This window comes from Nomascus leucogenys, chromosome 12 (genome assembly GCF_006542625.1).
Source record: "Nomascus leucogenys isolate Asia chromosome 12, Asia_NLE_v1, whole genome shotgun sequence".
NCBI lineage: Eukaryota > Metazoa > Chordata > Mammalia > Primates > Hylobatidae > Nomascus > Nomascus leucogenys.
In genome coordinates, this window is record NC_044392.1 from 23,006,743 (window position 1) to 23,034,134 (window position 27,392).

Here is a 27,392-nt window from a genome sequence, read left to right on the forward strand (position 1 = left end):
CAACAGAAAACATACAGATTTGCCATGTAAGCTAATTCCAGAAGGCAAAAAAATGTTCTAGTCAAATCTTGGAAATCTAAATCAGGATTGGAAGAGGTATAACGAATAATTTACTCCAGTAACCCTAGAGATCTAGAATAACCACAGATGCAACAGAATCTGGGCTATAATTACACTTGATCTTCAATCTGAAAGAAAGAGTAAAAGAAATCCTTACAATGATCCTATGAGAAGGCAGTATTATACCCAATTACAAATAAAAAAGCTGAATGTTAAACAAATTAAGTAACTTGCCCAGATTCATACAGACTTCCATCAAAGAATTATAACCATTGTCTATCTTTAAAAAATTTATTTAATTTTAACTTAGTAAATTATATGGCTGATCCCAAAAACATGTAGATACTTATTAGAAATTTAAGGAAACATAAAATTGAAATTTAGTTTTGACATTCACATTCCTTTCAATGCAAATTTAAGATATACATCTATTAGCCAACAGCAGTGGCTCATACCTGTAATCCTAGCACTTTGGGAGGCCAAGGCGGGTGGACTGCCTAAGCTCAGGAGTTCGAGACCAGCCTGGGCAACATGGTGAAATCCTGTCTCTACTAAAACACAAAAAATTAGCCGGGCATGGTGGCATGTGCCTGTAATCCCAGCTATTTGGGTGGCTGAGACAGGAGAATACCTTGAACCTGGGAGGTGGATGTTGCAGTGAGCCACTGCACTCCAGCCTGGGCGACAGAGTGAGACTCTATCTCAAAAAAAAAAAAAAAAAAAAAAAAAAGATACCCATCTATTAGAAAACAAAACTGGTAATTTTTGACTAGACCTAACCAAAATCTATAGCCATGTTGTTTTCCTAGCCAGCACATTTGAGCATATCACTACTTGTTCGAAAATCATTATTGTGGCCAAGCGTGGTGGCTCATGCTATAATCCCAGCACTTTGGGAGGCTGAGGCAAGAGGATCACTTGAGCCCAGGAGTTTGAAACAAGCCTAGGCAATAAAGTAGAGACTATGTCTCTACAAAAAACAAAAAAATTAGCCAAGTGTGGTGGTGTGCACCCATAGTCCCAGCTACTTGGGAGGCTAAGGCAGGAGGATCACTTAAGCCTGGGAGGTCAAGGCTGCAGTGAGCTGTGATCATGCCATTAGAATCCAGTCTGGGTGAGAGAGTGAGACCCTGTTTCAAAAGGAAAAAAAATCATTAATGTCATTTAACTTTTTGACAACTGTTTAACCATTTGGGTAAAAAGACAAAAATTAGATCTTACATTAAAATAAGATGAATTAAAAATGAAAAATATTTAAGCCATAAAAATACTAGAAGTAAACATAGGTGAATTTTAAAATATATTTTGACATAGGAAAGGCTTTCTAGGACTCAACAGTAGAAACAGAAACAAAAGAAGAGATTGATTATCTGATTAAAGGTGGCGCTGGCCGGGTGTGGTGGATCACGCCTGTAATCCCAGCACTTTGGGAGGCCGAGGCGGGTGGATCACGAGGTCAGGAGCTCAAGACCAGCCTGGCCAAGATAGTGAAACCCCGTCTCTACTAAAAACACAAAAAAATTAGCCAGGCGTGGTGGCAGGCGCCTACAATCCCAACTACTCAGGAGGCTGAGGCAGAGAATTGCTTGAACCTGGGAGGCAGAGGTTGCAGTGAACTGAGATCGTGCCACCGGCACTTCAGCCTGGGCGACAGAGCAAGACTTCGTCTCAAAAAGAAAAAAGGCGCAAGACAGTGAAATACATGTATTTCATCAATTCTTAGATGTGTATTTTCTTACCTTTTAAAATCTCTGAAATTAGGATGCCTCTTAAATTCGAATGCCATATTCTTATTTTTAGATGTACATAAATAGTGCATCTTGCAACTGAAGCCATTTTAGATTCAATGAAATACAGTAAGTTGGGTGACAAAAGATAAAACAGGGAAAAGTAAAACAAGAGACAAAGAGTTAATATTTTTAATACATAAAGACTTCTTACACATTAATGTGAACTAGTAGGGTGCTTCAACTGCATTGGTTAATTTCTTAAGTTAGGGATTAACTGTATTATTCTTCATATGCTTTTTGTTTTGTTTTTTAGGACAGGGGTCTCCTCTGTTGCCCAGGCTGGAGTGCAGTGGCTTGATCATGGCCACTGCAGCCTTGACCTCCTGGACTCCAATTCTCCAGCCTCAGCCTCCTGAGTAGCTGGGAGTACAGGCACGCACCAAAATGCCTGGCTAATTTTTTGCATTTTTTTGTAGAGACAGGGTTTCACCACATTGCCAAGGCTGGGTCTTAAACTCCTGGGCTCAAGCAATCTGCCCACCTTGGCCTCCCAAAGTGCCAAAATTACAGGTGTGAGCCACCGCGCCTGACTCTATACACTTTTTTGTATAACTATTTCATTAAAAGACTTAAAAGACTGAGCAAAAAGAATGGGTAAGATGTGAAGAGAAAATTGGAGAAAGTAGTATAATATCACACATATGAAAACAGTACTTTCATTGAAAATGTTTAAAATGCAAATTAAGGCTGGGTGCAGTGGCTCACATCTTTAATCCCAGCACTTTTGGGAGGCTGAGGTGGCTGGATCACTTAAGGTCAGGAGTTCAAGACCAGCCTGGCCAATATGGTGAAACTCCGACTCTACTGAAAATACAAAAATTAGCCAGGCATGGTGGTAGGCACCTGTAATCCCAGCTACTAGAGAAGCTGAGGCAGAAGAATCTTGAACCCAGGAGGCAGAGGCTGCAGTGAGCCGAGATCACCACTGCACTCCAGGCTGGGCGACAGAGTGAGACTCTGTCTCAAAAAAAAAAAAAAAACAAAAAAAACACAAATTAAAACAATTAGAGAGCACTTATTACATAACACATCAACATATATACGTTTTTAAAGCTAACTGCCAAGTGATTAAGGGCATAGAGAAACAAACATGTACACCATAAGCGAGTATGCAAGCATACTTAACCTCCAAATAAATCCCTTTTTAGGAATTCATCAAAAGGAAATTATGTAAGTATAGGAAGAGCTATAAAAAAAGATGTTAACTCTATCACTGTTATGCTATCTAAAAGAAACAACCTAAATGCTCAAGAGTTTAAATGATGATACATTCACACAATACAATGCTACCATTAAAAATGATAGTAGAAACTATATTCGAATGCAATACAATTATCCCCAGAAGCATATAAATACTTTTATATAAGTACAAGAATTTTTGTGCTTATTTTTATTTTTTATGGTTTCATTTGTTTTACTTTTGACATATACAAATATAATGTACATATCTAAGGTATTCCGTGTGATGAATTTTACAATGTAGACACCCATGTAACCACCAATCAAATGTGAAACCCTGTCTCTACTAAAAAAAAAAAAAAAATACAAAAATACAAAAATTAGCTGGGCATGGTGGCATGTGCCTGTAATCCCAGCTACTCGGGAGGCTGAGGCAGGAGAACTGCTTGAACCAGGACCTGGGAGGCAGAGGTTGCAGTGGGCTGAGATCACGCCACTGCACTCCAGCCTGGGCTACAGTATCAAAAAAAAAAAAAAAAAAGAAAAGAAAAAGAAAACATACACATTTCCAGCACTCTAGAAGGTCCCTCTTTGTTGAGCCTCTTACCTTTCTAGCCCCAACTCCTAAACACCATGCTTATGCTTCTATCACCATACATGAGTTTGACCTTGCCCTAAACTTTATGTAAATGAAGTCCTGGAGTATGACTTCACGGAGTACGTACTCTTTTTGTGTCTGGTTTCTTTTGCTCACCATTTTATCTGTGATAGTCACCCATGTTTGCTGAGTATAGCCATAGTTCATTCTTTTCCAGTACTGTACAGTGTTACACTATAAGGCTATATCACAAATTATTTATCCCCTTTTTTTGTTGTTGTTGACAGATATTTGGGTTGTTTCCAGCTGGGAGTGATTATGAAGCTGCTATGGACATGCCGTTTGCTATGGTTTTGGCGGTTTCATAACTTACTTTTATTGCCTCTTAATTTCATTTTAACTACTTCTATCAATAAAATAAAAAGGATCAAACAACCAGAAAATAATAAAGAAAAAAGATCTGCTATCCCACCACACAGACAACTACTCAACATTTTTAACATTTATAGTTCACATAACTGAGATCTTGCTATACATGTTATTTTTTTTCTAAATCAACTCCTTCTTTTAGTTATTTTTTCCCTTTTTTCTCTCCCTCTCCCTATTTTAGACCAACAAGAAAACGAACATTTACATTTAGTGTGCAACATTTTCCACCTTACAAAATCATCGAAACACATACAGACATAAAGGTTTCGGAGTTGTTTGCTTCATACAAATACTTGGTATATCCCTCTGCATCTTGCTCTTCTCAAATATTATGGCAACATTGTCACATCACTGATTATTCTTCCTATCTTTAACAGCTTTACTGAAATATAATTCACAACCCATACAATTCACCCATTTAAAATGTACAAGTCAATGGTTTATAGCATATTCACAGAGGTACAATCATCAACACAGTCAATTTTAGAACATTTTCATCATCTCAGAAAGAAATCCACACCCTTTAGCTACCACCCCCTTACCCCTGCTACTGACCTAAGCCACTAGGTCTGTTTTCTTCCTCTATCTGCTGTTCTAGGAGAGGAACTGCTGGGTCATATGGTAATGCTACGTTAAATTATTTGAAGAAGTGCCGGCCGGGCGCGGTGGCTCACGCTTGTAATCCCAGCACTTTGGGAGGCCGAGGCAGGCGGATCACAAGGTCAGGAGATCGAGACCACGGTGAAACCCCGTCTCTACTGAAAAATACAAAAACTTAGCCGGGCGTGGTGGCGGGCGCCTGTAGTCCCAGCTACTCAGAGAGGCTGAGGCAGGAGAATGGCGTGAACCCAGAAGGCGGAACTTGCAGTGAGCTGAGACTGCGCCACTGCACTCCAGCCTGGGCGACAGAGCGAGACTCCGTCTCAAAAAAAAAAAAAACAAAACAAACAAACAAAAAAAAACAAACAAAAAAAACAAAAAAAACAAAAAAAAAAAGAAGTGCCACATGGTCTTCCAAAGAAGCTACATCCATTTACATTCCCACGAGTGTATGAGGATCCCAACTTCTTAACATCCTTGCCTAGACTTATTATCTAACTTCTTCATTCAAGTCATCCTAGTGGTGTGAAGCGGTATCTCACTGCGGTTTTGATTTCATTTTCCTGATAGCTAATAATGTCGAGCATGTTTTCATATGCTTATTGGCCACTTGTTTATCTTTGAGAAATTTCTATTCAGCTCCTTTGCCTGTTTTTAAATTGAATTGTCTTTTTATTATTGAGTTATAAGTGTTTATACATTCTGACTACAAGTTTCTTGTTAGATATGACTTGCAAATATTTTCTCCAATTCTGTGTACTGTCTTTTCACATTCTTGATGACATCCTTTGAAGCACAAAAAATTTAATTTTCAAGTTCAGTTTACCTCTTGTTTGTTTTGTTGCTCCTGCTTTTGGTGTCACTTGGTGTCATATATAAGAATCCTTTACCTGTTCCAAGGTCATAAAGATTTACCCCTATGTTTTCTTCTAATGTACATGTCCTCTGATGCACATATATACTGATTTCTATCAGGTCTATGCCCAGACATGAAACTGGTGGATCACAGAGCATATACAGATACAGTTTTAGGCAAATGCTGCCAAAGAATTTTCCAAAGTGGCTGTACCAATTTTCAAACCCACTTGAAATGTATAAGCATTCCAAATGCTCTACATTCTTGTCAACACTTTGTATTTCAGATTTTTTAACTAACACCATTCTGGTGGGTATGTAGTGGCATCACATTATAGTTTTAATTTGCAGTTTTCTAAAAATTATGTGTCAGTATTTTTTAACCTTGGCCATCTGAACAATTAATTTTCTAAATGCCTGTTCTAGACTTTTGCCCGTTTGTTTTAAAACTGGGTTGCCTGAATTCTTTTGTATTAGTTTGCATACTTTTAAATATACTCTATATATAAGTCGTCTGACAGATATAAGTATTACAAACACCTTTTCCAGTGTGTTACTTGCCTTTTTCTTCTCTTAATAGTATTGTTTAATGAATAGATGCTCTTATTTAATGAAATACAGTCTTTTCTGGTTAGTACTTTTTGCATCCTGGTTTAAAAAGCCTTTGCCTCCAACAGGGTCATACAGATATTTTTCCATGTTTTGTTTTAGAAACTTTCATATTAAATCTATAGTTCCTTCAAGGAACAAAGAATCCCTGTGTTACAGAATTATTTCTGATAATGGGGAAAAAAAAAGAAAGCTTCACAACTGATTTCATGAAGTCAGCGAAACTTTGAATTCAAAATACACCCATGTGAACCTCACCAATAAATGTAGATCTTAAAGAACTCTAAGACACCGGCAAGTCAAATTTGGCAGTGTGAGTGAAAAAGTGCACCACAGCTAAATAGGGTTTAACTCAGGAATGCAAAGATGGTTCAACAGGAGATAATCTATTAATGTAATACATCCTATTAACAGATTAATGGAAAAGATGATCATCTCTACCTGCAAAGAAAAAGCACTTGATGAATTCAACATTTTATGTTAAAAAAAAAACTCTTAGAAAACTAGTATGACAAAGCATTTCTTAATCATATCTACCAAAAGTCTTAAGTTATTTATCAAAACCAACAGTAAGGCATTATAATTAATGATGAAATATTAAAGGTACTCCTATTAAAATCAGGAACATAGCTGAGTACAGTAACTCACACCTGTAATCCCAGCACTTTGGGAGGCCAAGGCGGGCGGATCACGAGGTCAGGAGATCTGACACCATCCTGGCTAACATGGTGAAACCCCGTCTCTACTAAAAAAACAAAAAATTAGCCAGATGTGGTGGCACGTGACTGTAGTCCCAGCTACTTGGGAGGCTGAGGCAGGAGAACCACCTGAACCCAGGAGACGGAGGTTGCAGTGAGCCGAGATCATGCCACTGCACTCCAGCCTAGGCAACAGTGAGACTCTGCCTCAAAAAATAAATAAATAAATAAATAAATAAATAAATAAATAAATAAATAAAATAAATAAATCAGGAACATAAAATTCAGAACCATGTATCGCAAGAGAGCCCTTACTGCTGCCTGGCAATCATACTGTCCCTCTTCTATTCACTTTTTTACTCTTTGACAAGTGACTATGTCATGTATTATTCCTTCTCAAACCTCTAATACATATTCCCATTCTTCCTTACTCTCAGATGATGAGCTTGGCCTCTGTACACAAAGGTAAATTGAAACACTCATGAGAATGTTCTCAAGCTACCACCATCACGTATCTTTCCATATACTTTGTCTTCTCTCCTATTTCTATAGTAACTTTCCCTACTCCTGGTGAAGCAAAGGCTAATCCTTCTGCTTGTATAAGATCAGGTGTCAGCAAACCACAGTCCCACACTGCTTATGCTTGCTTTCATTTGACAACAGCAAAGCTGAGTAGCAGTAATGGATTGTATTGCCCAAAATGCCTAAAATACTACCTAACCTTCAAAGAAAAAGTCTGCTGACCTCTAAACTAGATCATATCTCCTCTCCATATAATCATGGACACTGCTGGTTAAAAGCGCCCACTAAATTCAGTGTAGAACAAATAAAGTAAAATCCATACAAGATACATAAAATATCAGAGACATAGCAGATATACTGAAGACAAAAGATCTTAGGGCCAGGTCACATATGAAGGATAAAGATTTTGAATGGCATTAAGACTTTTCCACAATCACTTCAAACTAGAAAATCAGGCCAGGCACAGTGGCTCACACCTGTAATCCCAGCACTCTGAGAGGCCGAGGTAGGCGGATCACTTGAGGTCAGGAGTTTGAGACTAGTCTGGCCAACATGGTGAAATGCCATCTCTACTAAAAATACAAAAATTAGCCAGGTGTGGTGGCGCACGCTTGTAATCCCAGCTACTTAGGAAGCTGAGGCTGGAGGATCACTTGAACCCAAGAGGTGGAGGGTGCACTGAGCCTAGATTGCGCCACTGCACTTCAGCCTGGGCGACAGAGCAATACTCCGTCTCAAAAAATAAATAAATAAATAATAAAATTGAAAAACAAACAGTAAAAGTATGTAATTTTTAAATATGTAAATAGAAGAAACACCTATGGTTGCCCCGAGAGCAGGACACAGGAGAGAAAGTCATAAAGAGACGAGGCAGAGGACCGGAGTTTTAATTACAGGTTACCTGAGTACCCGGCTTGGGGCTAGAAAAATTCAGATTTCAAATTTTGCTGAATTTCAGATTTTGTCAGATTTTGGAAGACTTGCATTGCCAGTTGGGCATCCCAAATCCAAATATTTAAAACTCAAAATGCTCCAATGAACATTTTCTTTGAGAGTCATGCTGGCACTCAAAAAGTTTAATATTTTGGAGCATTTTGGATTTCAGATTTTCAGATTTGGGATGCTCAACCTGTATAACCCTTGTAGTACAATTTTCTTTTTAACTGCACAGCTGTATAAATCAAATATTAATTTTTTTAAAAAAAGGAACAAAACCAGGGGTCCTTTGATCACTTAATAACAATTAATACCCCACAAATATCTGAGCATCACTATGTGTCAGATACTTTTCTAGGTGCTAGGAAGAGAACAGTGGACAAAATAAGCCCTTGCCCTCATGAAGCTTACAATCAGAGAGGGAGGCAGATAATAAACTAATGTATGTTTTAATGTCAGATAAAGCAATGATGTAGAAATAAATAAATAAAGCAAGGCAAAGGCACACAGTATGATGGGGATGCTATTTAACAGGATTTTCAGAAAACACTTCTGCCAGAACAATAAAAGGAAATCAAACTAAAGAAAATCTGTTCTGAAAAAAAAAAGGTCATGTAAGTGAAGTAACAGAAAACTATCAATTAAATTCAAGATGAGAGATTCAAGTCTTTCACACTCCAAAGCAATGTATTATTCAAAAGCCAGTACCAAAAGTTTCTCTGTAATGAAATAAACTGCCAAGCCTCCTCAAGCTAAGTCATATGAACACTGCTATATCCATATAACTGTGTGTATATATAGTTCCTTCCCATATCCCTAACTAGCTACTTAGTAAAGTGACTATGTAAATTTATATTCAAACTTTTTTCTTTCCATAGAATAGGTAAATGTAACACATTTTAAATTCCAGTGTTTTATTTCTATTATGTAGTTAAAAGTTTTCCTAAATCAAAAGCTCAAGACATTAAACCAAAAAAGATTCCAGATTAATTCCACATTACTAAAATTTATCACACACAACCTTTATTCTCTCACTAAAAAGGAATCAATTGGAAATTTAAGACACAGTTAAAGAAACAATTTATAGGGTAAGGCAATACATTCATTTTCCTCTCCAAGGAACTTCACTCAGGCTGGGGTAGTTTCAAGCTATTTGAATTATCTTGTGTTGAAAATTAACTTAAAAAAAAGTATTCATATTAAAGTGACAATTTTATTCCAAATACAGTCGTTACACAATAAATATCTCATATTCAAAAAATGGATACACTTCAATGTATCTTATTCTCAAGCCGTGTATCATTAAAATTAAAAGTAAACCCAAACTATGTGTCTATTTTACATAGCAAAAAAAAAAAAAAAAAGCATACTTTCGGAGAAAATAAATGGGTTTAAAGTTTAACTCACAAAAGAAAACAAATTTGATTAAATAAATTTCAATTAATAGTTTGGTTTAAGGTTTAAAAGTTATTTAAAAATTTCTGGAAAAGCAGATCGTCAAGGAATTGGTTCACTCACAGTCAGCCAGAAATAAAAAGGTGATATTTTAAAATTTTAGACCAAAAAAGAAATTTAGATTCCCTTATAAATAAGTGCCAAGAGAGAATATTTTCAGCAAACATTCATTTAACTACATAAACCAAAAGAATAAGGCTGTCTAACCACATGTAAACTATGCATCATCTGACTTCAGGTAGAATGTTTACCTTTGGTATACTTGGTAACCAGAAACCCAGAGTATATAAACATAGGCATATTTTAAAAACAATTGTCTCAATGTTTTTGTTCGCTAGGCAATAATTCCCACAATTCTCAGAAAGAAAAAAACAATATCCTTAACCAAAAAGTTATCAGAGGAGCTTCTATTTCTTAAACTTTTAAACTAACATATTTGCCCACTTATCATTTAAGCTCCATCAGGGCACAGACCTGTCTCTTCCCCTGTTGTGTCCCCAACCTCCAGGGAACTAACTGGCACCAAGTAGGTACCCAATAAACATGTGCAGAATGAACTGAGCCTCTGGAAAAAGCTTAAGTGTTTTAAGTTGCAACAGGACAATTTCACCTATATATCCATCATTCACTACACTCAACTCTAATGACGTAATAAAAAGACTTGTACCAGGTATTTAAAAACACACACAAAAATATATTACTCACATATGTATCTGACTCACAAAGCCAGTTTTTCAGTTATATTTTCTCTCAGGAAAATTTGTTGTATTCTTTCCAGTATTACAAATAAATATTAGAAAAGCATGTTGTGTTCTGACAATGCAAGCGTTATCTTCAAATTTACGTTTCAATCTGAAAAAATTTAGGCAAACTAAACAGTATTTCCAGAGTCCTGCCTCAAAGTATTACTAAAAGCCAAATTCCTTAATTCAATGAAAAGTGAAATAACGCACAGTAGCGCATGCCTGTAGTCCCAGCTCCTTGGGAGCCTGACGCGGGAGGATCGCTTGAGCTCAGAGTTTGAGACAAGCCTGAGCCAAATAAGGAAAATCTATCTTAAAAGGAAAAAAAAAAAAAAAAGTGGAATATAATGGAAAAAATGCACATCTTACCGTTTAAAAATTATGCTGAATTTTAAAAAGAAAAAATGAACTAGGCTTAAAATACACTGAAATTGTTTATCCCAAATGGCATTAATGCCCTTACATTTTGATATTTAGATCTGCCTAAAAAGACCTTTGAAGCTACACGATAAACTTCATGCCTACAAAGCTTGAGTTAGAGGTTATCTTTGTTAAAATAATACTGTTTGGATGCTCAGTTTTGGAAGTTTCCTCATAATTCTAAAGTAATATACTTAACCGTAAGAGTAATACACTTATGTGTACGATTCTATAGCACTTGTTCTGTAGCACTTGTACAAGCATAATGATCTTGAGTGGAACAGGTTTTATAATGAGCAAGCTATGATCTGTCTAACAGCAATACTCTGCAAACACGGGCTGAAAAGTTTCCTAAAATTCTGATGGTCATCTTCAAAGAAACTTGAACAGAAATGGATCTAATGGTGGATACAGAAAAATACCCAAGTCAACTTATGAACACTGGTAAGAAAACAAGGCTCTCTATAGCAACTAATTGTTGGGGAAGTGTTGGGGAAAAAAAAATCCAGGGAGCATAAACGATAAAGCTCATTTAACTGCTGCCTGTGTGTTTCCACTTTATGGTCTTAAATACACAGTAGGCATTAGATATTTCTTTTAGAGTTTTTTTTTTTTTAACAGAAATTTAGTATTTCAATTGCCCCTCCTCCACAGCTAACATCAGTGCCCTTTCTTCCTCCTCCCTTACCCCTCCCAACTCAAACAAATTAACATTTGTACTAGGTACCTCCTATCAGCTCGCAGCTTCTTCCCAAACACGCCCACGTACACTGAAACTGGCCTGCGTCTACACAACACACAGCTACAGGAAAAGAGCTTCGAGGGGGGGAGGTGGGGCGGTGGGGGGGAGGTAATAATTCGCTCCGCACAGGTTTACGGCTATTTTCCAGAAATTAGCTCCTCGCTCCTGGCTCGCGTTTCTCCCAAATCACCTTAAAAGCACGGTGTTTATGAGCCTACCTAATCCGATACTGCAGTGGAATTCCGGATATTTGCAGACAGATCTCCCGGCTTTGCAAGTGTGTGATGAGATACGTTCGAAATCTCTTTTTTTTTCTAGAGCCGGGTTCCAGGCTGTGGAGCAAGCCGACCTGGGGCTGCGGCCCCTGCCCCACACCCGGCCCGCGCGCCTGGCCCGAGCCCAGCGCAGGACGCAGCCCCTCCAGGGTCCGGGCTGCCGGGGGCCGCTCGGGCTGCGGGCCGCTCTGCAACAGGTCACCCTGACCGCGAGTCCGCGGGTTCGCGGGCGGCCAACTCTGCGGCCAGGCTTCTGGGCGCAGCCGCCGGGGCCAGGGGAGGGGGTGTGGCCCGGCTTCTGCTGGTCCTGGCTTAGAGGTCCGGGATCGGCTCACCTGAAGGGAGGCTGAGGGGCAGCTGGGCGCCAGAACAGCGCGGGCGGAGGCTGGGGGCTTCCGCCACCCAAGAGGGAGAGCGAGGCGGGTTCAAGGGGTTGCAGCGCCCCCGGCTTCAGGACGGCGCCCCCGAGCGGGGACCACACGGCCGCTCCGACTCCGAGAACCCGCGGCCGAGGGAGGCGCGCCCCCCAGCGCCCTTCTCCCTCAGCCCCAGCTCCGCAGCCCCCTCCCTGCGCGCAGGGCGAGCAGCCCCGGGGCCCGCGGCCGGGAGAGCCACACTCCGCAGCGCCGCCGCCGCCATTCCCCGCGCCGCCCGGGGGGCGCCGCGCACCCACCGTTCCTCCCTCCCCCGCACCGCCCCGCGGCCTGAGCCCACCGACCTGTGCAGCCGCGGCCGTCGCCTCAGAGGATGGAAAGACGACGCCGGCCTCACGCTTCACCGCCACGGCCGCTGCCGCCGCCTAGAGTAGCACTCGCCGACCCGAACAGTCACTGTCTCTCATTCAGCGCCCGCAGCAGCCGCCGCCGCCGCCGCCGCTGCCGCTGCCGCTCGGGGGAGGAGAGTGAGCTGGAACCACCCCGTCCGCGCCAGGGGTGGGGGAAGAGAGCAGACCTGGCGGGGGCGCGCGCCAAGCGGGCGGGGCGGAGCCGCGCGCGCGCGCACCAACGGAGCGCGCTCGCGGGGGCCCTGAGAGCTGCAGCCGCCAGGGTCTTAACCTCACGCTTCCCGCCCGCAGCTTTTCGGCCCCGCGGAGCCCAACTGCCGCCGGTAATCGGTGCCCGCAGCGCGCGCAACCATCCGCAACCCCACTACCCGGCGCCTGCTGAAAGGAGGGGCTCCCACCGGCCAAACAACGGGGCGGGAAGGGGTGGGAGGATGGACAGGTGGGGCGTCCGCCACCGCCTGGCCACCCGCTCCCGGCACGCGGCCCTCTGTGAAATCCGCCGTGATGTCTGTGGCTTTCAGTACCCGGCTCTTCACCTTTAAGGCCAGAGAACAAAGTCTGGAAGCACTTGGACCCTAGATCAAATATCCAGCCCAAGCCAGCGGTGTTTTTAGAAGTCACTGCGGACAAATGAGGGGGCTCCAAATGTGGAGTCACCCCACTGCCGTAGATAAGGTCATAAATTATGGTGATCAGTATCCTCACATTAAGATTCGGGAAGTGTTAGAAGTAGGCCTTTGTAGATGTTACGCAGAGTTACTACCCTTGACTTAAGGAGCAAATGACAGAAATTGGGCGGAAAGGTGTTGTTTCAGAGAGTGTACTAAATGGGTGGCCTACTTAAAACTAGCACCATTTGATGCAGTGTGACTGTTAACGGAAGGTTTTCAGTGAGCCGCCTTTGTATTTGCTGTCATTAGACCATTTGGAAATGGATAATTATTTGATGATCTGCAGTTCTTTCTCTAGGCAATGTGCAGTAGAATGTGGAAAGAATACTATGTACCAGCATTAAGTGTAAAACATGAAAGGAACGATAATTCACTATTCCCATTTGGTTTCTTTCCTCCCTTTAATAACCGCTAAACAGAACTGATTAATCTTGAACGTTGAAGAATGCTAATTATTTCCTCCTTTGATTGCCTTGTGTCATAGCCCTTTTACTCCAGTTGGGGAAGCTAGAATGCCCTTCAACCCCCTTCTCTCAAATAGGGTTACTTCTTTAAAGCACCCCAACGCAAAGTTAAGTCAAAAAGAAAAACAGCGAGGATAGGCAACAAAGTTCATAGTGTTTCATTTTTATTCAATTTTACTTTCAAAGAAAGTCTTGAATCATGACGAAATCACTAGAAGAAGTAGAGCAATCAAAAGAAGAAAAAAGGCGTTCCCCCCCCCCAATATTTCAAATGACAAGAGTCCAAAAAAGAAAAGAAAAAGGAAGGTGATTGGTAAAAAGGAGGGAAGTGCATTATGTATACAGAAAGTTTTCCCATAGATGTTAGTTGCTTCAAGTCCCAAATAAACAACAACAAACTGAATTAGCACTTGGAGGAGAAACCCCTCCCAGTTATTGAGTTGGGTAAATGTTTAGTCTTTTTAAAGTGTTACTAAGAGATTAAGGAAAATGTCGTTGGCTATATGCCAACAATAATACAACATACATACCATTATCACACATAATTAACTGCTCTTAAGAAATAGGAAAACTGAGGAACGGAACTCTATGTTGTTAATGTCATACAATTACTTGAAACTTGAATTAGGGTTTCATAAATATAAATGAGCCAGGGTCCCTACATCTGCCAGTAATTTTTGCAGCTTATTGTAAAAGCAGTGAAGTTTTCACTTGGACTTTGAAAAGAAAAAACCATGACTCATGAGCAAGGCCATGGATACACTAAATTCTTATGCCTACTGAATTTGGGTTTGAATAATTACCCCAAATCTGTTTCTCACATTGATAACTTATAAAACAATACTTTTATTAACCTTAAGAGTTGTGTTAAGTTCAAATTTGTAAACTTGGTAAGATTAAGAATTTGTATATAGTCCAGGCGTGGTGGCTCACACCTGTAATCCCAACACTTTGGGAGGCTGAGGCAGGCGGATCACCTGAGGTCAGGAGTTCGAGACCAGCCTGACCAACATGGTGAAGCTGGTCGCTACTAAAAATACAAAAAAATTAGCCGGATGTGGTGGTGGGCACCGGTAATTCCAGCTACTCAGGAGGCTGAGGCAGGGGAATCACTTGAACCCGGGAGGCAGAGGTTGCAGTGAGCCAAGATCACGCCACTGCACTCCAGCCTGGGTGACAGAGGGAGATCCTATCTCAAAAGAAAAAAAGAATTTGTATATAAAAATATAGAAAAAAGTTTGTCCTCAATATCTTTTATAAAATAAGTGTCCCTTCCCATTCATTGATAAATGAAAGCAGTGGCTTTTTACACCAAATTTTCTTTACCAGAGCAGTTTTATCACAATTCTGTATGTTGCTTTATGGATTCCAATTGCTTTTGCCAAAATACAAGAAATATGCAAAGTCTTAGTATAACAAAAAGTACTAATGTATAAAATAGAAATGCCATTATATGAAATAGAAATCAATAAGAATTCAATATGCTTAAAAGTCATTTCAGAGGAATCACCATTATGTAATAGTTTTATTACTATCCATCAAAATTATTTCCAAGGGGCAAGCCAAGGAACTAATTTAGATATAGAACAAACAGTTCAAAGAGACCACCACTGCAGTAAACCAATCAACAAGCAACACAGTTCATTACAGCTGTCAAAACAAAATCAAACTGGCATGGTAAGAAAGCTTATTTTTTCAGTAATACCTAATTCTATTACAACCAAAAGAATTTCAGTAATAACATATACCTTTGTTATTTCTCTAACCTTTAATCTCTTTTTTCAAATGTATATAGTGGCTGGACATTTTGAAGAAATTTGTTGGTTGTGTTTACGATGTCACAATTTAAAATAAAGGCAAAGTTAGAATTCCCAGAATTCACCTTGAGGGAAAGGACACATAAGGGAACTTCCAAGGGCTAGACAGACATTCTCCAGAAAACTGACACTATGGTACAAGGAGAGCCTGCCGTAATTCCCAATCAAGAGAGATATGTCACAAGTCTCCAGATACCAAAACAAAGATAATCAACAGTCCGTTCAAATCTGAGCACCGTATTAATTTTACAGTTTCCATTTACAGTTAAGCTGCATCTCAAAGGGGCAACTCTATGTAGGGTGTTGAGCAGCAGGGATGTATTTGCTTAATGATGGTTAATGTTTTCCTAGACTAATTCTTCAGAAGGCCAGAAAGTATATAAATGTTTGCATACACTAATGCTTTTCAATATTAATTTTAAAGATAGTTTTAGTAGGGCGGGCACAGTGGCTCACGCCTGTAATCCCAGCACTTTGGTAGGCCAAGGCTGGCAGATCACGAGGTCAGGAGATCGAGACCATCCTGGCTAACATGGTGAAACCCTGTCTCTACTAAAAATACAAAAAAAAAAATTAACTGGGCGTGGTGGCGGGCACCTGTAGTCCCAGTTACTCGGGAGGCTGAGGCAGGAGAATCGCTTGAACCTATAAGACGGAGCTTGCAGTGAGCCAAGATTGTGCCACTGCACTCCAGCCTAGGCGACAGAGCAAGACTCCGTCTCAAAAAAAAAAAAAAAAAAAAGATAGTTTTAGTAATGACTTGTTTATCTGACAGTATTAGGAAAGGGGGCAGTAAGGGATTGGATATAATTAGATATTCTAAATAACTGAGATTTTCATCTTGAAGTACTAGAAACAATTTAATTTAAACCACTTTTATTTATTTTTCCTGAAATATCACCAACTCTGTCTTAAACTAATAAAACACAGTACAGTTGTCTTGGTATCCACAGGAACTTCCAGGATACCCAAATCCATGGATGTTCAAGTCCCTGATATAAAATGGCAGGGTAGGTCACGCATGTAATCCCAGCACTTTGGGAGGCCGAGGTGGGCGGATCACGAGGTCAAGAGATCAAGACCATCCTGGCCAACATGGTGAAACTCCGTCTCTACTAAAAATACAAAAATTAGCTGGGCGTGGTGGTGGGCACCTGTAGTCCCAGCTACTGGGGAGGCTGAGACAGGAGACTTGCTTGAACCCAGGAGGCAGAGGTTGCAGTGAGCTGAGATCGTGCCACCGCACTCCAGCCTGGCAACAGAGCGAGACTCCGTCTCAAAAAAATAAATAAATAAAATGGCAGAGTATTTGCATATAACCTATGCACATCCTCCCGTATACTTCAAATCATCTTTAGATTACTTATAATCTCTGATACAATGTAAATGCTATGTAAATAGTTAAACCATATTTTTAAATTTATATCTTTTTTTATTGTTGCATTGTTATTTTTAATTTTTTTTCCCTAATATTTTCCATCTATGGATGTGGAACCCATTGACATGGAAGGCCAACTGTATAGCTGAACCTATTTCTGATAGCCTAGAGGTATCTCAGGAATAGGTAAAGATAGAAAACAAAAGCTGTAGTACCAAGATATCCTCAGGAGCCAACAAGTACTGTACTTAGTACTCTTCACCATACAGTAAGTAATCACAGCCTTCTATGTTCCTGCATTCTTCTGAGTCTAATGGATTTGGTGGCCCTCATAATTGATCTTCCTGCTGTGCCTTCTTGTTGCTGCCCCTGCTGCTACAGGCTAGCTCTGCACACACATTTCACACACACACACCTCCCCTTGAATTGTCTTATCATGTTAGAGTGGGCTGGGAAACTAAATAACCAATGTTTAAAAATGCATATAAGGCTGGGCACAGTGGCTCACGCCTGTAATCCCAGCACTTTGGGAGGCCAAGGTGGGCGGATCACCTGAGGTCAGGAGTTTGAGACCAGCCTGGCCAACATGATGAAACCCTGTCTCTACTAAAAATACAAAAAATTAGCTGGGCGAGGTGATGGGTGCCTGTAATCCCAGCTACTCGGGAGGCTGATGCAGGAGAATCAGTTGAACCCTAGAGGCGGAGGTTGCCATGAGCCGAAATCTTGCCACTGCACTCTAGCCTGGGCAACAAGAGCAAAACTCTGTCTCAAAATAAATAAATAAGCATATAAAGAAAAGGCTAAAACAACTCTGATATTTTGGGGGCATTTACTTAGTGTAAAGACCTTTCACTTGCTTTGATATTTTCCTCTATGTTTTGGATCATTACATTTACCAGACAACTTTTTTTCCAGATAAGTGAATTATTACTTTATTCTACTTCCTTTATAACATTTTTAGGCATTATTCTTTATATTTAATGATAGGAAAGGATTTTGTTTGGGTGTTCATCTCTATAGTTTTCTTTTTATATATCCTGCATGTTAAAATAGGTTAGAAATTTTTTAAAAACACAGGAATTCATAAATGCATACCAATAATTAATTGATAAAACAAATAGAGAAAAAGGAAATACTCTTGCCTATGGTAGAGTGTTGAGAGATTGTTGAAGTTAGAAAATCATCATTTTGCAAACAGGGCAAAGATTGGGTAAGGCAAAAACCGTCTCATATCTAAACATAGGAAGAAATGTTGATGAGGAACAAGATATTTGCATGATCTTAGAGTATTTTTCCATAGACTTCTTATTAGTTGCAAGGAAAAGAGTAATTATACACTGGATAAATTGGATAAAACCCTCACCAGGTGATCAAAATTAACATCATAATTGAGGGACAGACGGACATCATTTGCCTCCAGATGTGATTCCCCGAAGACACTGCATCTAATGAGGAAATGAGGAATCTAATGAGGAAATACCAGACAAATCCCAAGTGAGGAACGTTTTGTTTTGTTTTTTAAAAGAGGTAGGGGTGCTGTATCCTTCAAAGATGCCACTGTCATAAAAGGCAAAGGCTGTGAAAATATTCCAGCTGAAGAGCCATGACAACTAAATGTAATGTGAGATACTAGACTGGATTCTTTCCTGGAGGAGGAAAAAAATGCTATATTGGACATTACTCAGTTAATTGGAAAACTGATGGTAGATTGGTTAGATAAAAATATTTCATCAATGTTAAAGTCACTGAAATTGGTAACTGTGCTGTGGTTATGTCTCTGTTCTTAGACAATATATACTAAAGTATTTCAGAATAAAGGGCCAGGACGTAGGTATGGTTCTGAAAAAAAAAAATAATACACACATATATAGTGAGAGAGAAAACAGAAATGATAAAAAGGTAAAATGTTAATAATAGGCAGCCCTGGGTAAAGAGTAGATATTATTTGCAGTCTTTCTATAATTTTGAAATTAGTTCAAAATAGAACGGTTTATTTAAGGTTTCAATTTTTAAGAAGCAGGAGCAGCAGAAGTAAGCAATCCATAGACTATAACATCAGAGTAATTTTAAATGACCACCTTACTGCAAGATCCCATATGCTTTCTGAAGTTGTTGACTGCCTCCATGAAATTGTCTCATCTTTCAGGTTAAAATTAGAGAGACAAGATGTCTTATAATTGAAGAGGCATCTTATTCACCTTTTCATTTTATAAATGAGGGAACTGAGGCTCAGAGAGTCAAGAGACTTGCTCAAAGTCCCTTAACCAGTTATGACAGAGGACGATCTTGATTCTACTTCTATCTCTACAACTGCTAAGCTGCTACTGCCAGTTTCTATCACTTTCTCTCTTCTCTCCTTCCTGACTCTGAGTTTCTTAATAGCTTTGTATTGTCTTCTTTCTATGATTATACAAGGAACCTATATGCGGCCTTACTCTTTGAACTATCACTGCTCCATTGGTAATTCTTACCCAGGCTTCTGTAGCACATCTCTCATTGCCCCCGTGATGTCTACATTAGGACATTTCATCATCAGTTCAACCTCTACAGGTTCAAACTGAAAAAAACCATAGAAGAAAAAATTGTAACGGCTAAGAAAACCTATTCATCCTTACCAATAATCAAAGAAATGCACATTAAAACAAGATTTGTTTTGCCTAATAGCTTGCCCAATTAATAAGATTTGTAATATTTTGTTGTAGCAAGGATGTGGCCCACAGACTCTTTCATACCCTGTGTGTGTAAATAGGCATATCTCTTTTCATGTAAAATTTGCCAAAATCAATGAAAAACATAAATGTACATAGACTTTGACCCAGCAATTTCACACATAGGTATTTGTCTTACAAAAATACTGTGATACTACTGTTCAAAGAGATACACAAGACTGTTCATTAAGCATTGTAATAGCAAAAATTGGAATATTATATGTCCATCAATAGGTGAGTCAGTAAATACAAAATCACAGTCTTTTTTTACAATGAAAAGACAGCTCTATATGAACCAATATTGGAAAAAAAAGTTGAAGAGAAATATGCATACTATGATTTCATTTCCTTTTATGTACATAGAAATCAGCCTAGAAAGCTATACAACAGATTATCACAAGATAATAGAATTGGGGGATGGAGAAGAGAACTTTCATTTTCTACTTTATATATTTCCATTGTTTGTTGTTGTTGGAGGGTTTTTTTTTGCTAGAAGCATGTATGTCTTCTATAAAAACAACAAAGGTGTTGCTTTCTTTTTAAACTGAAAATATTTAATTCCTTAATCAGCATCCCCTGCAACATCACTGTTTCCATTATTACTTTTCTCTCTCAGGCTTTAAAATGATCTTTAACTCTTTTTCTCTCCTTCCTCATGTATCCATTTAGTCCTCATTCTTGTAAAAAATTGTATTGCAATTATTAGCCCCAACGACATATGTAGAAAGGTAATTCCAACTGATCTCTTAGATTTAGCTACTCCCCACACCTTTCTTTTCACACACCTTTTCCTACACCACTATTTTCATTGTGTCACATGTCTTCCTCATCCCCCTCACTTCCCAATTCAAAAATCCCTAGCTGTTGCTTTTGATTTAGTAAGGTGATAGCTAGGGACTACCATAACCTCAGTCTCCCGTACTAATCCACTTCATCACCACTCTACACACTAGCCAAACCATTCTTTTATGTATTCAATAAGCAAACACTTATTCTCTGATTACCAAATACCCCCCTACGCCTCTCATTTCATTGCAGTGCACCTTTTCCCTACCCTTTGTCTCTGTCTGTTCTAAGAGTTTCTTTAGGATCTGACTTAAGACCCACCTCTACTCCTTCCAAGAGGATGTGCTGATTGGTATGTCTATTTCACACTGACGTCTCCCTTCTCCAAACTCTTGTTGAGGTTTTCATTGGCATCCTCTCTCACTTTGGCAATGTATTATATAATGCCTTACAGTTTTCTCAAAGTGTGAACTTCTCATATCCCGCAACAGACTGTAAATTCCTGGAGAGCATGATCCCTGATTTTTTCCCTGGATTCATTTTTGCTGAGCATTTATAATAGACAATGCATTAAATGCCTCACCTATGTCACCTTATTTAGTTCTCACAACAACCTTGAAAGGTAGATATTTTTGCCACATTTTGGTAGTAGGACAAGGTTAAATGACTTGTTCAAGGTCATGCTGCTAGGAAATGGCAAAGTTAGTTATCAGATCCAAGCAGACAGATTCCATGCTCTATTGCCTCCCTATAAAACTGTGTTTCCCATGTATTCATCAGTTAACAACACAATGTCATAGATGTCAATGAGGCTTGAAAGATACTTATTGAATATAATATGCTTTGTGCTAACAATCAGCAATCCAACATGTGCTACCCGGTACATGTCTAATACAGGTTTAGTATTTTCTATAATTTAGTCCTGTTATAGAAACTTATTCAAGAGATCCACAGAATAAAACTAGTTTCAAAATCTGAATACTTTTAGAATAATGGGAAAGTTAAATTGAAAAAAAAATGGCATTAGGTCCAATTCCTCATTTTGTCCACCCAAGTGTATTAAAAATGTATGTTTCAGAAGATAATTTTCTACCATAATAGCACAATAATAAAGTTGGTTATCACATTACAGATGGGAAAGGCTTACTGCATAACCACTGAGTCTACTTTCCTGGAGAGATGCAATTCTATCTGTGGTTTCACATTCTAGAAAGAAATATTCTTACTCCTTCTGGAAATTAGTAACATAAGCATTTTAAAGTACTTATGTTAGATCAACCAGTACATTTTATATAATTTTTACTACATTTAATTGAGACTTCACTTAGCAAGAGAGACTTTCTTAATTATGATATAATCCAACATATACAGGTTTGATATTCATTGTTGAGTACTGGCAATTGTATTTGTCACTAAAAGGCACTATAACAGAGTAGTTATTAATTAAGATTATTAGACTTGAGAAAGTATAAGTGGTAATAAAATTAGTTACAAATTGACTTTCAAACTACAACTCTAGTTAGAAAACATGACTTCAAAAACAGCCAGATATGTTAGTCATTATTCAAAAAATTGGTATGAATGTACTGATATGTATTACGCTATAAATGTTAACAGCATACACATTGAACCTAAAATAAAATCACTTTAAAACTAATGGGCTTTAGGGCTGAGTTACATCTAAACATAAATACTCGCAAAACTTACTTATATTTCAGTACTTTTTGTTCCTATCAATGTTATTAATTTTGAAATATACCCACAACAGAGGCAGTGCTTCTGGCAGATAAAAACCAAATTTACTGACCACCTTCTATACTTGGTAAATTGAATATACATGTTTATCTGTGCTACCTCCCCAAATTTCCCTAAAATTAAAGAACAAAAAGAATGGAAGAGATGCTAACAAATGATAAATTTTGGAAGACAGAGAAAAAGACAAATAGTAATTGAGTTAGCTAAGCAGAGAAAAATGAAATCAACTGCCTGTAGAGGTGAAAGGCAAAAATAAGCCAGCTGATTTGCACAGCAGAACTTTGGAAATTTTAGGAATTGGAGACACCAGATACTAAGGAAAATGGGGATGAGAAATGCCTCTAAAAACTAGATTGGATAGAGGTCTGTAAAAAGAACAGTTGCAGCCTCCGTCCTACCTCAAGCTACCACGCCATCCCCACCCTAAAGGGAGAATGCGCTTTTTCTCTGTGAAGATTTAAACCGGAGAGATTGAGGAGAGGTATCTGACTCTCAATTATGAGCAAGCAGTGAAGCGCCACCAAACATTTTAGGAAAGTCTCTAACGTGACAGGCAGAGAGCATCTCCCAGTTCCAACCAACACCCACTTCCTCACCAGCCCCCAACATACCTGCCCCCTCTGGAAAACAAAAGGCAGGAATAGGGAGAAATTTTTTTAAGTTTAATTAATATCTGTGGAAATATACAACATTGCATTCATTAACATTGCATTCAAGTAAGGCTAGGATGCTATGAAAAAGTTATAATCAAAGAACAGAAAAAGGCTCTTACAAATTACAAATATAATAGCTAACATAAAGATGTTAACAGGAAGTTGGAAGGTAAACTGAAGTTTCCCAGAGAGTAAAAGACTCTAGGCCAGGTGTGGTGGCTCAAAGCCTGTAATCCCAGCACTTTGGGACGCCTAGGTAGGAGGACTGCTTGAGCCCAGGAGTTCAAGACCAGCCTGGGCAACAAAGTGAGAAGCTGTCTCTACAAAAAAATACAAAGATTAGCCAGGTGTGGTCGCGTGTGCTAGTGGTCCCAGCCACTTGGGAGACCAAAGCAAGAAGATCACTTGAGCCTGGGAGGTTGAGGCTGCGGTGAGCTATGACCACACCACTGCATTCCAGCCTGGGCCACAGAGTGAGACCTTGTCTCTTAAAAAACAAAACAAAAAACTCTAGACCTAACCATATCGTAACTCTACATTGAGCTAAGAATATAGGCAAATCAGTGCTTTATAAATTGCTGATGGGAAAGAAATTGGTAAAATTTCTACTGAGGACAGTTTGGTAATTTCAAAATTAAAAATGTTACAAATTCCATTTCTAGGAATTTTATCCTACAGATAAACTCACTTGTGTTTAAAAAGAGGTATATGCAAAGATAATAATAGTAAAAGACTAAATATACTAAATGTCATCAATAGGAGACTGTTCAAAAAATTACATTATATCCATACACTGGAATGCTGTGCAGCCATTTTAAAAATGAGGTTGCTCTAGATGCCCCACATGGAATGATTTCTACAGCATACTGGAAAAAGCAAGATATGGAACTTTGTGTTTAAATACAGAGAGCACATTTCTAGAAGAATACGCCAGAATTGACAATGATGATTACCTCCGATAAGGGGAACTGAGGGCTGGGGTATGGGTAAGAGGGAAACTAAGTCCTCAATGTGTGCCCTTTTGTATCTTTTTAATTTTGTATCTATTTTTTAAAACTGTTTTTAATCTATAGAGTTAATGCTTCCATTTATCTCCATTAAAATTTATTCATCTCTAATCAAAATAAAGTTTGTAACTCTCATCTGATTTATTCCTAAATCCTTTAGGATCTTTTGGTTCAAGCGCCCAAAATTAGACCCTGAACTATAATAAACAATACCCTTGAATTGAACATGGCATCTTATTATAATCAATTAAGGTATACTGTCCTCTTTTTGGTTTTTAATTATATGGCAATACTGATAACTGGTGATCCTATATTTTATCATAGTTATTGTGCATGTACCTCTTTTCATACACTCCTACCATGACCTATAGCCTCTAGTAAAATGGTGGCCCTGAGTGACTGTGAACCTGTACATATCCCTCCCCTGACCTGCAAAGGTGATGGAGGACCTAGGCCAAGCTTAATCTTCCTGCTTCCCCTAGGAATTTGGAAAAGGGTCACTGAGAAACAGCCAGTTAGCCTTGGAAGCCAAACCACAGGGTTATGTAGTGCTCAATTAATGGCAGAAAAGACACAAGTAAGCAGAGAAAGAAAGCCAGTCTCCAGAGAGAGGTACGAGGCTGATGAGGGACAGAAACCACATGAGAGATGATTCCTGTCTTTCCAATTCCAGACCCGTTGGCCTTTTTTTGCTTGTATATCCTGGTGCTTGTCTGCTGTCTGTTTCTTAAGCTGGTGCGAGTAGTTTTCTATTACTTGTACCAAATCATTTCCTTTCTCCCTTCCTCCCTCCCTCCCTTCCTTCCTCCCTTCCTTCTCTCTCCCTCCCTCCTTCCCTCCCTCTCCCCTCTTTCTTTCTTTCTTTCTTTTCTTTCTTTCTTTCTTTCTTTCTTTCAAATGGGGTCTTGCTCTGTTGCTCAGGCTGGAATGCAGTGCCATGATCATGGCTCACTGCGGCCTTGACCTGCTGGGCTCAGGTGATCCTCCCGCCTCAGTCTCCTGAGTAGCTGGGGCTACAGACATGCACCACCACACCCAGCTAATTAAACAAAACTTTTTTGTACAGAAGGGTGTCACTGTGTTGCCCAGGCTGATCTTGAACTCCTGGGCTCAAGCAATCCTCCTGCCTTGGCTTCCCAAAGGGCTGAGATGTAGACTATTTTCCAGCCTCCCTATTAAAGACTGGTCTTTTATTTATTAATACTTCTCACTATTTATCCCAGTAGAAATAATATTATAATGGGAGCATGGTGATGTGGAAGTTAGTCACTGTTCTCCCAGTAAACCACAATAAACAACTCAACCTTCCTTTCTATGTCCAGTTTCTTTTACTTTAAAATTAGGATGAGAATTTTTGCCTTATCTTCTTTATAACATTATCTAGTTCCAGATTTGTCCCTCAACACTATCTTTCAGACACCTTCCAATTCTCCGCTTCCCCAACCCCTAGCTAGCCTTGTCCTACCCATGTCCAGGTCAGGCTCCTGGAAAATGAAGCGGGCCCACCTTGCCTGGAAAGGGAATTCAGACAAACTTATTACCTGGGTAGCACTTAATCAACACACCCCATTCTCTCCTGAGTTGTTCACTTGATAAACCCATGTCGGTCTCCAAACTCGCATTGTAAAATCTCACTCTCCTGCCACATCTCTACAGTATCTTAAGAGAGAGAGCCACCTCATGGTATCAGAACAATTAATCATCTTCAACATCTATCCCCCTTCAGGAAGGACAAAGCTCCATCCCATCCTTCTTACAAACATATGCTCTCTTCTGACTTCTTTTCCTTGGATATATATTTCAATTTGATATTACCTGAACACATCTATTTTCCATTATGCAGGGCACCAGTATGATTTTCTCAGGTTTCATACAACCCCCTAGCGACAGCCAAATGGTTGCTTAAGCTACAAATGAGTTAGGTTTCAAATGAGATATGAATCCTATTCAATTAACTGTATAAAATTTGTTATATAACCAGCAAACAGAAGTTTAAGTCTAAAAATAGTATTCAAGATCTAGGACAAGAGGTGGAGACAAAAAGTCAGGAAGAATATGAAATCCTCAGGAAAAGAAGTAATTCAACTGCTAGGTTAGTATTTGTTTTCTACAGAAAAACTTCCAACATAACCCATGCTATAGTGGGATTTAGAACATACTGATAAGAAACTAAGCTTCCTCCCTGAATGTCGTCAGGAAGAAACTAAAAGTGCAAACTTGGAAATTGTAACATGTTAAAAATCTCTCTTCACATGAAAAAAAGAATGTGTTATAATAGAAAAAATATAAAAAGAGGAGTCTGGAAAAATAAGTGTCTGGATACAAAAGTGATCACACAGTTAATACAAATATTCTTAGAGTGGAAAATGTCAATCTTTATGACTCATACAAAGCAATTTCTTGATACACAATCTATTCCTAAAATGAATCTCTCTACCAGGAGTGGTGGGGGGTGGAGATGGAGAGAGGAGAGTCAGGGGTTGTACAGATGATCAGTTCTGTTGTTTAGCTATGTAATCTAATAAATTCTTATTCTGATTCATTTCTTGTTCATTTAATGGGAGTCTCATCAGCCACTGAACAGCCTGATTAAATTTCTCATCCTGCAAAGGCAAGGTAGAACCAGTCCTAACATCTATTGTACCCCACGAGGCCCTTCCTAAAGGACTAGATTCCCCTCATGTTCATTGTTACATTTGGCATCTGAGCTCCTTTGTGCACCAAAGACTAACCCATTTTTTTAATGTGCTTATCCTGTTGCCAGTTGGCATTGCCCTTCCATGGCACTCTCTGTCTTGTATTTCATTAACGTATAACTTCTTATAATAGACTGTAAGTTCCTTGAGGATAAAGGTGCCTTTGAATTTGTAGTCCTTTATTACCACCATCCCAATGCCTTGCACACACAAAGTTTTCACTGAGAGATTTTCATATATAACAAATCAAGGTGAACAATACTGATAATGGACAAGTTACTTTACCAAAGTCCTCAAATTAAAATTTCCACAATGATAAACCACAGCTCCTTCAAAATCCAGGTCATGGCTCACTTTCTCCAGAAAACATTCTCTTTTATCCCTTGTTGCCTTAATTCTTATTTCTTGATTTTTATTAGGGATATGACAGTGCATACCTTGACTAAAGAAGCTGTTTTTAATGTTATACATGTTTCTTTTTCTTTCTTTTATTTTTATTTTTTGAGAGAGAGTCTCATTCTGTCACCCAGGCTGGAGTACAGTGACGTGATCTTGGCTCACTGCAACCTCCGCCTCCCAGGTGCAAGCTATTCTCCTGCCTTAGCCTCCCAAGTAGCTGGAATTATGGACACATGCCACCATGCCTGGCTAATTTTTGTATTTTTAGTAGAGTTGATGTTTTGCCATATTGGCCATGCTGGTCTTGAACTCCTGACCTCAGTGATCCACCCGCCTCATCTTCCCAAAGTGCTGGGATTA

General features: G+C 39.2%; 2 protein-coding genes and 1 pseudogene across 2 annotated transcripts in view; 2 read left to right on the plus strand and 1 right to left on the minus strand.

The window, feature by feature from the left end:
- RALGPS2 (Ral GEF with PH domain and SH3 binding motif 2) overlaps nucleotides 1–12,911 on the minus strand; it is a 203,225-nt gene extending 190,314 nt beyond the window's left edge. Inside the window, exon 1 of the mRNA XM_030823929.1 lies at nucleotides 12,630–12,911. The gene's annotated coding sequence lies outside the window, so the exon portion shown is untranslated. The remainder of the gene's footprint in view (nucleotides 1–12,629) is intronic.
- On the plus strand, nucleotides 11,781–13,741 carry LOC105740641. Its single transcript, XM_030823931.1, has one exon. The coding sequence runs from the start codon at nucleotides 12,659–12,661 to the stop codon at nucleotides 13,235–13,237; it is 579 nt and encodes a 192-aa protein (XP_030679791.1). The 5' UTR covers nucleotides 11,781–12,658; the 3' UTR covers nucleotides 13,238–13,741.
- On the plus strand, nucleotides 11,845–12,619 carry LOC115837600 (annotated as a pseudogene).
- Nucleotides 13,742–27,392: the final 13,651 nt, after the last annotated feature.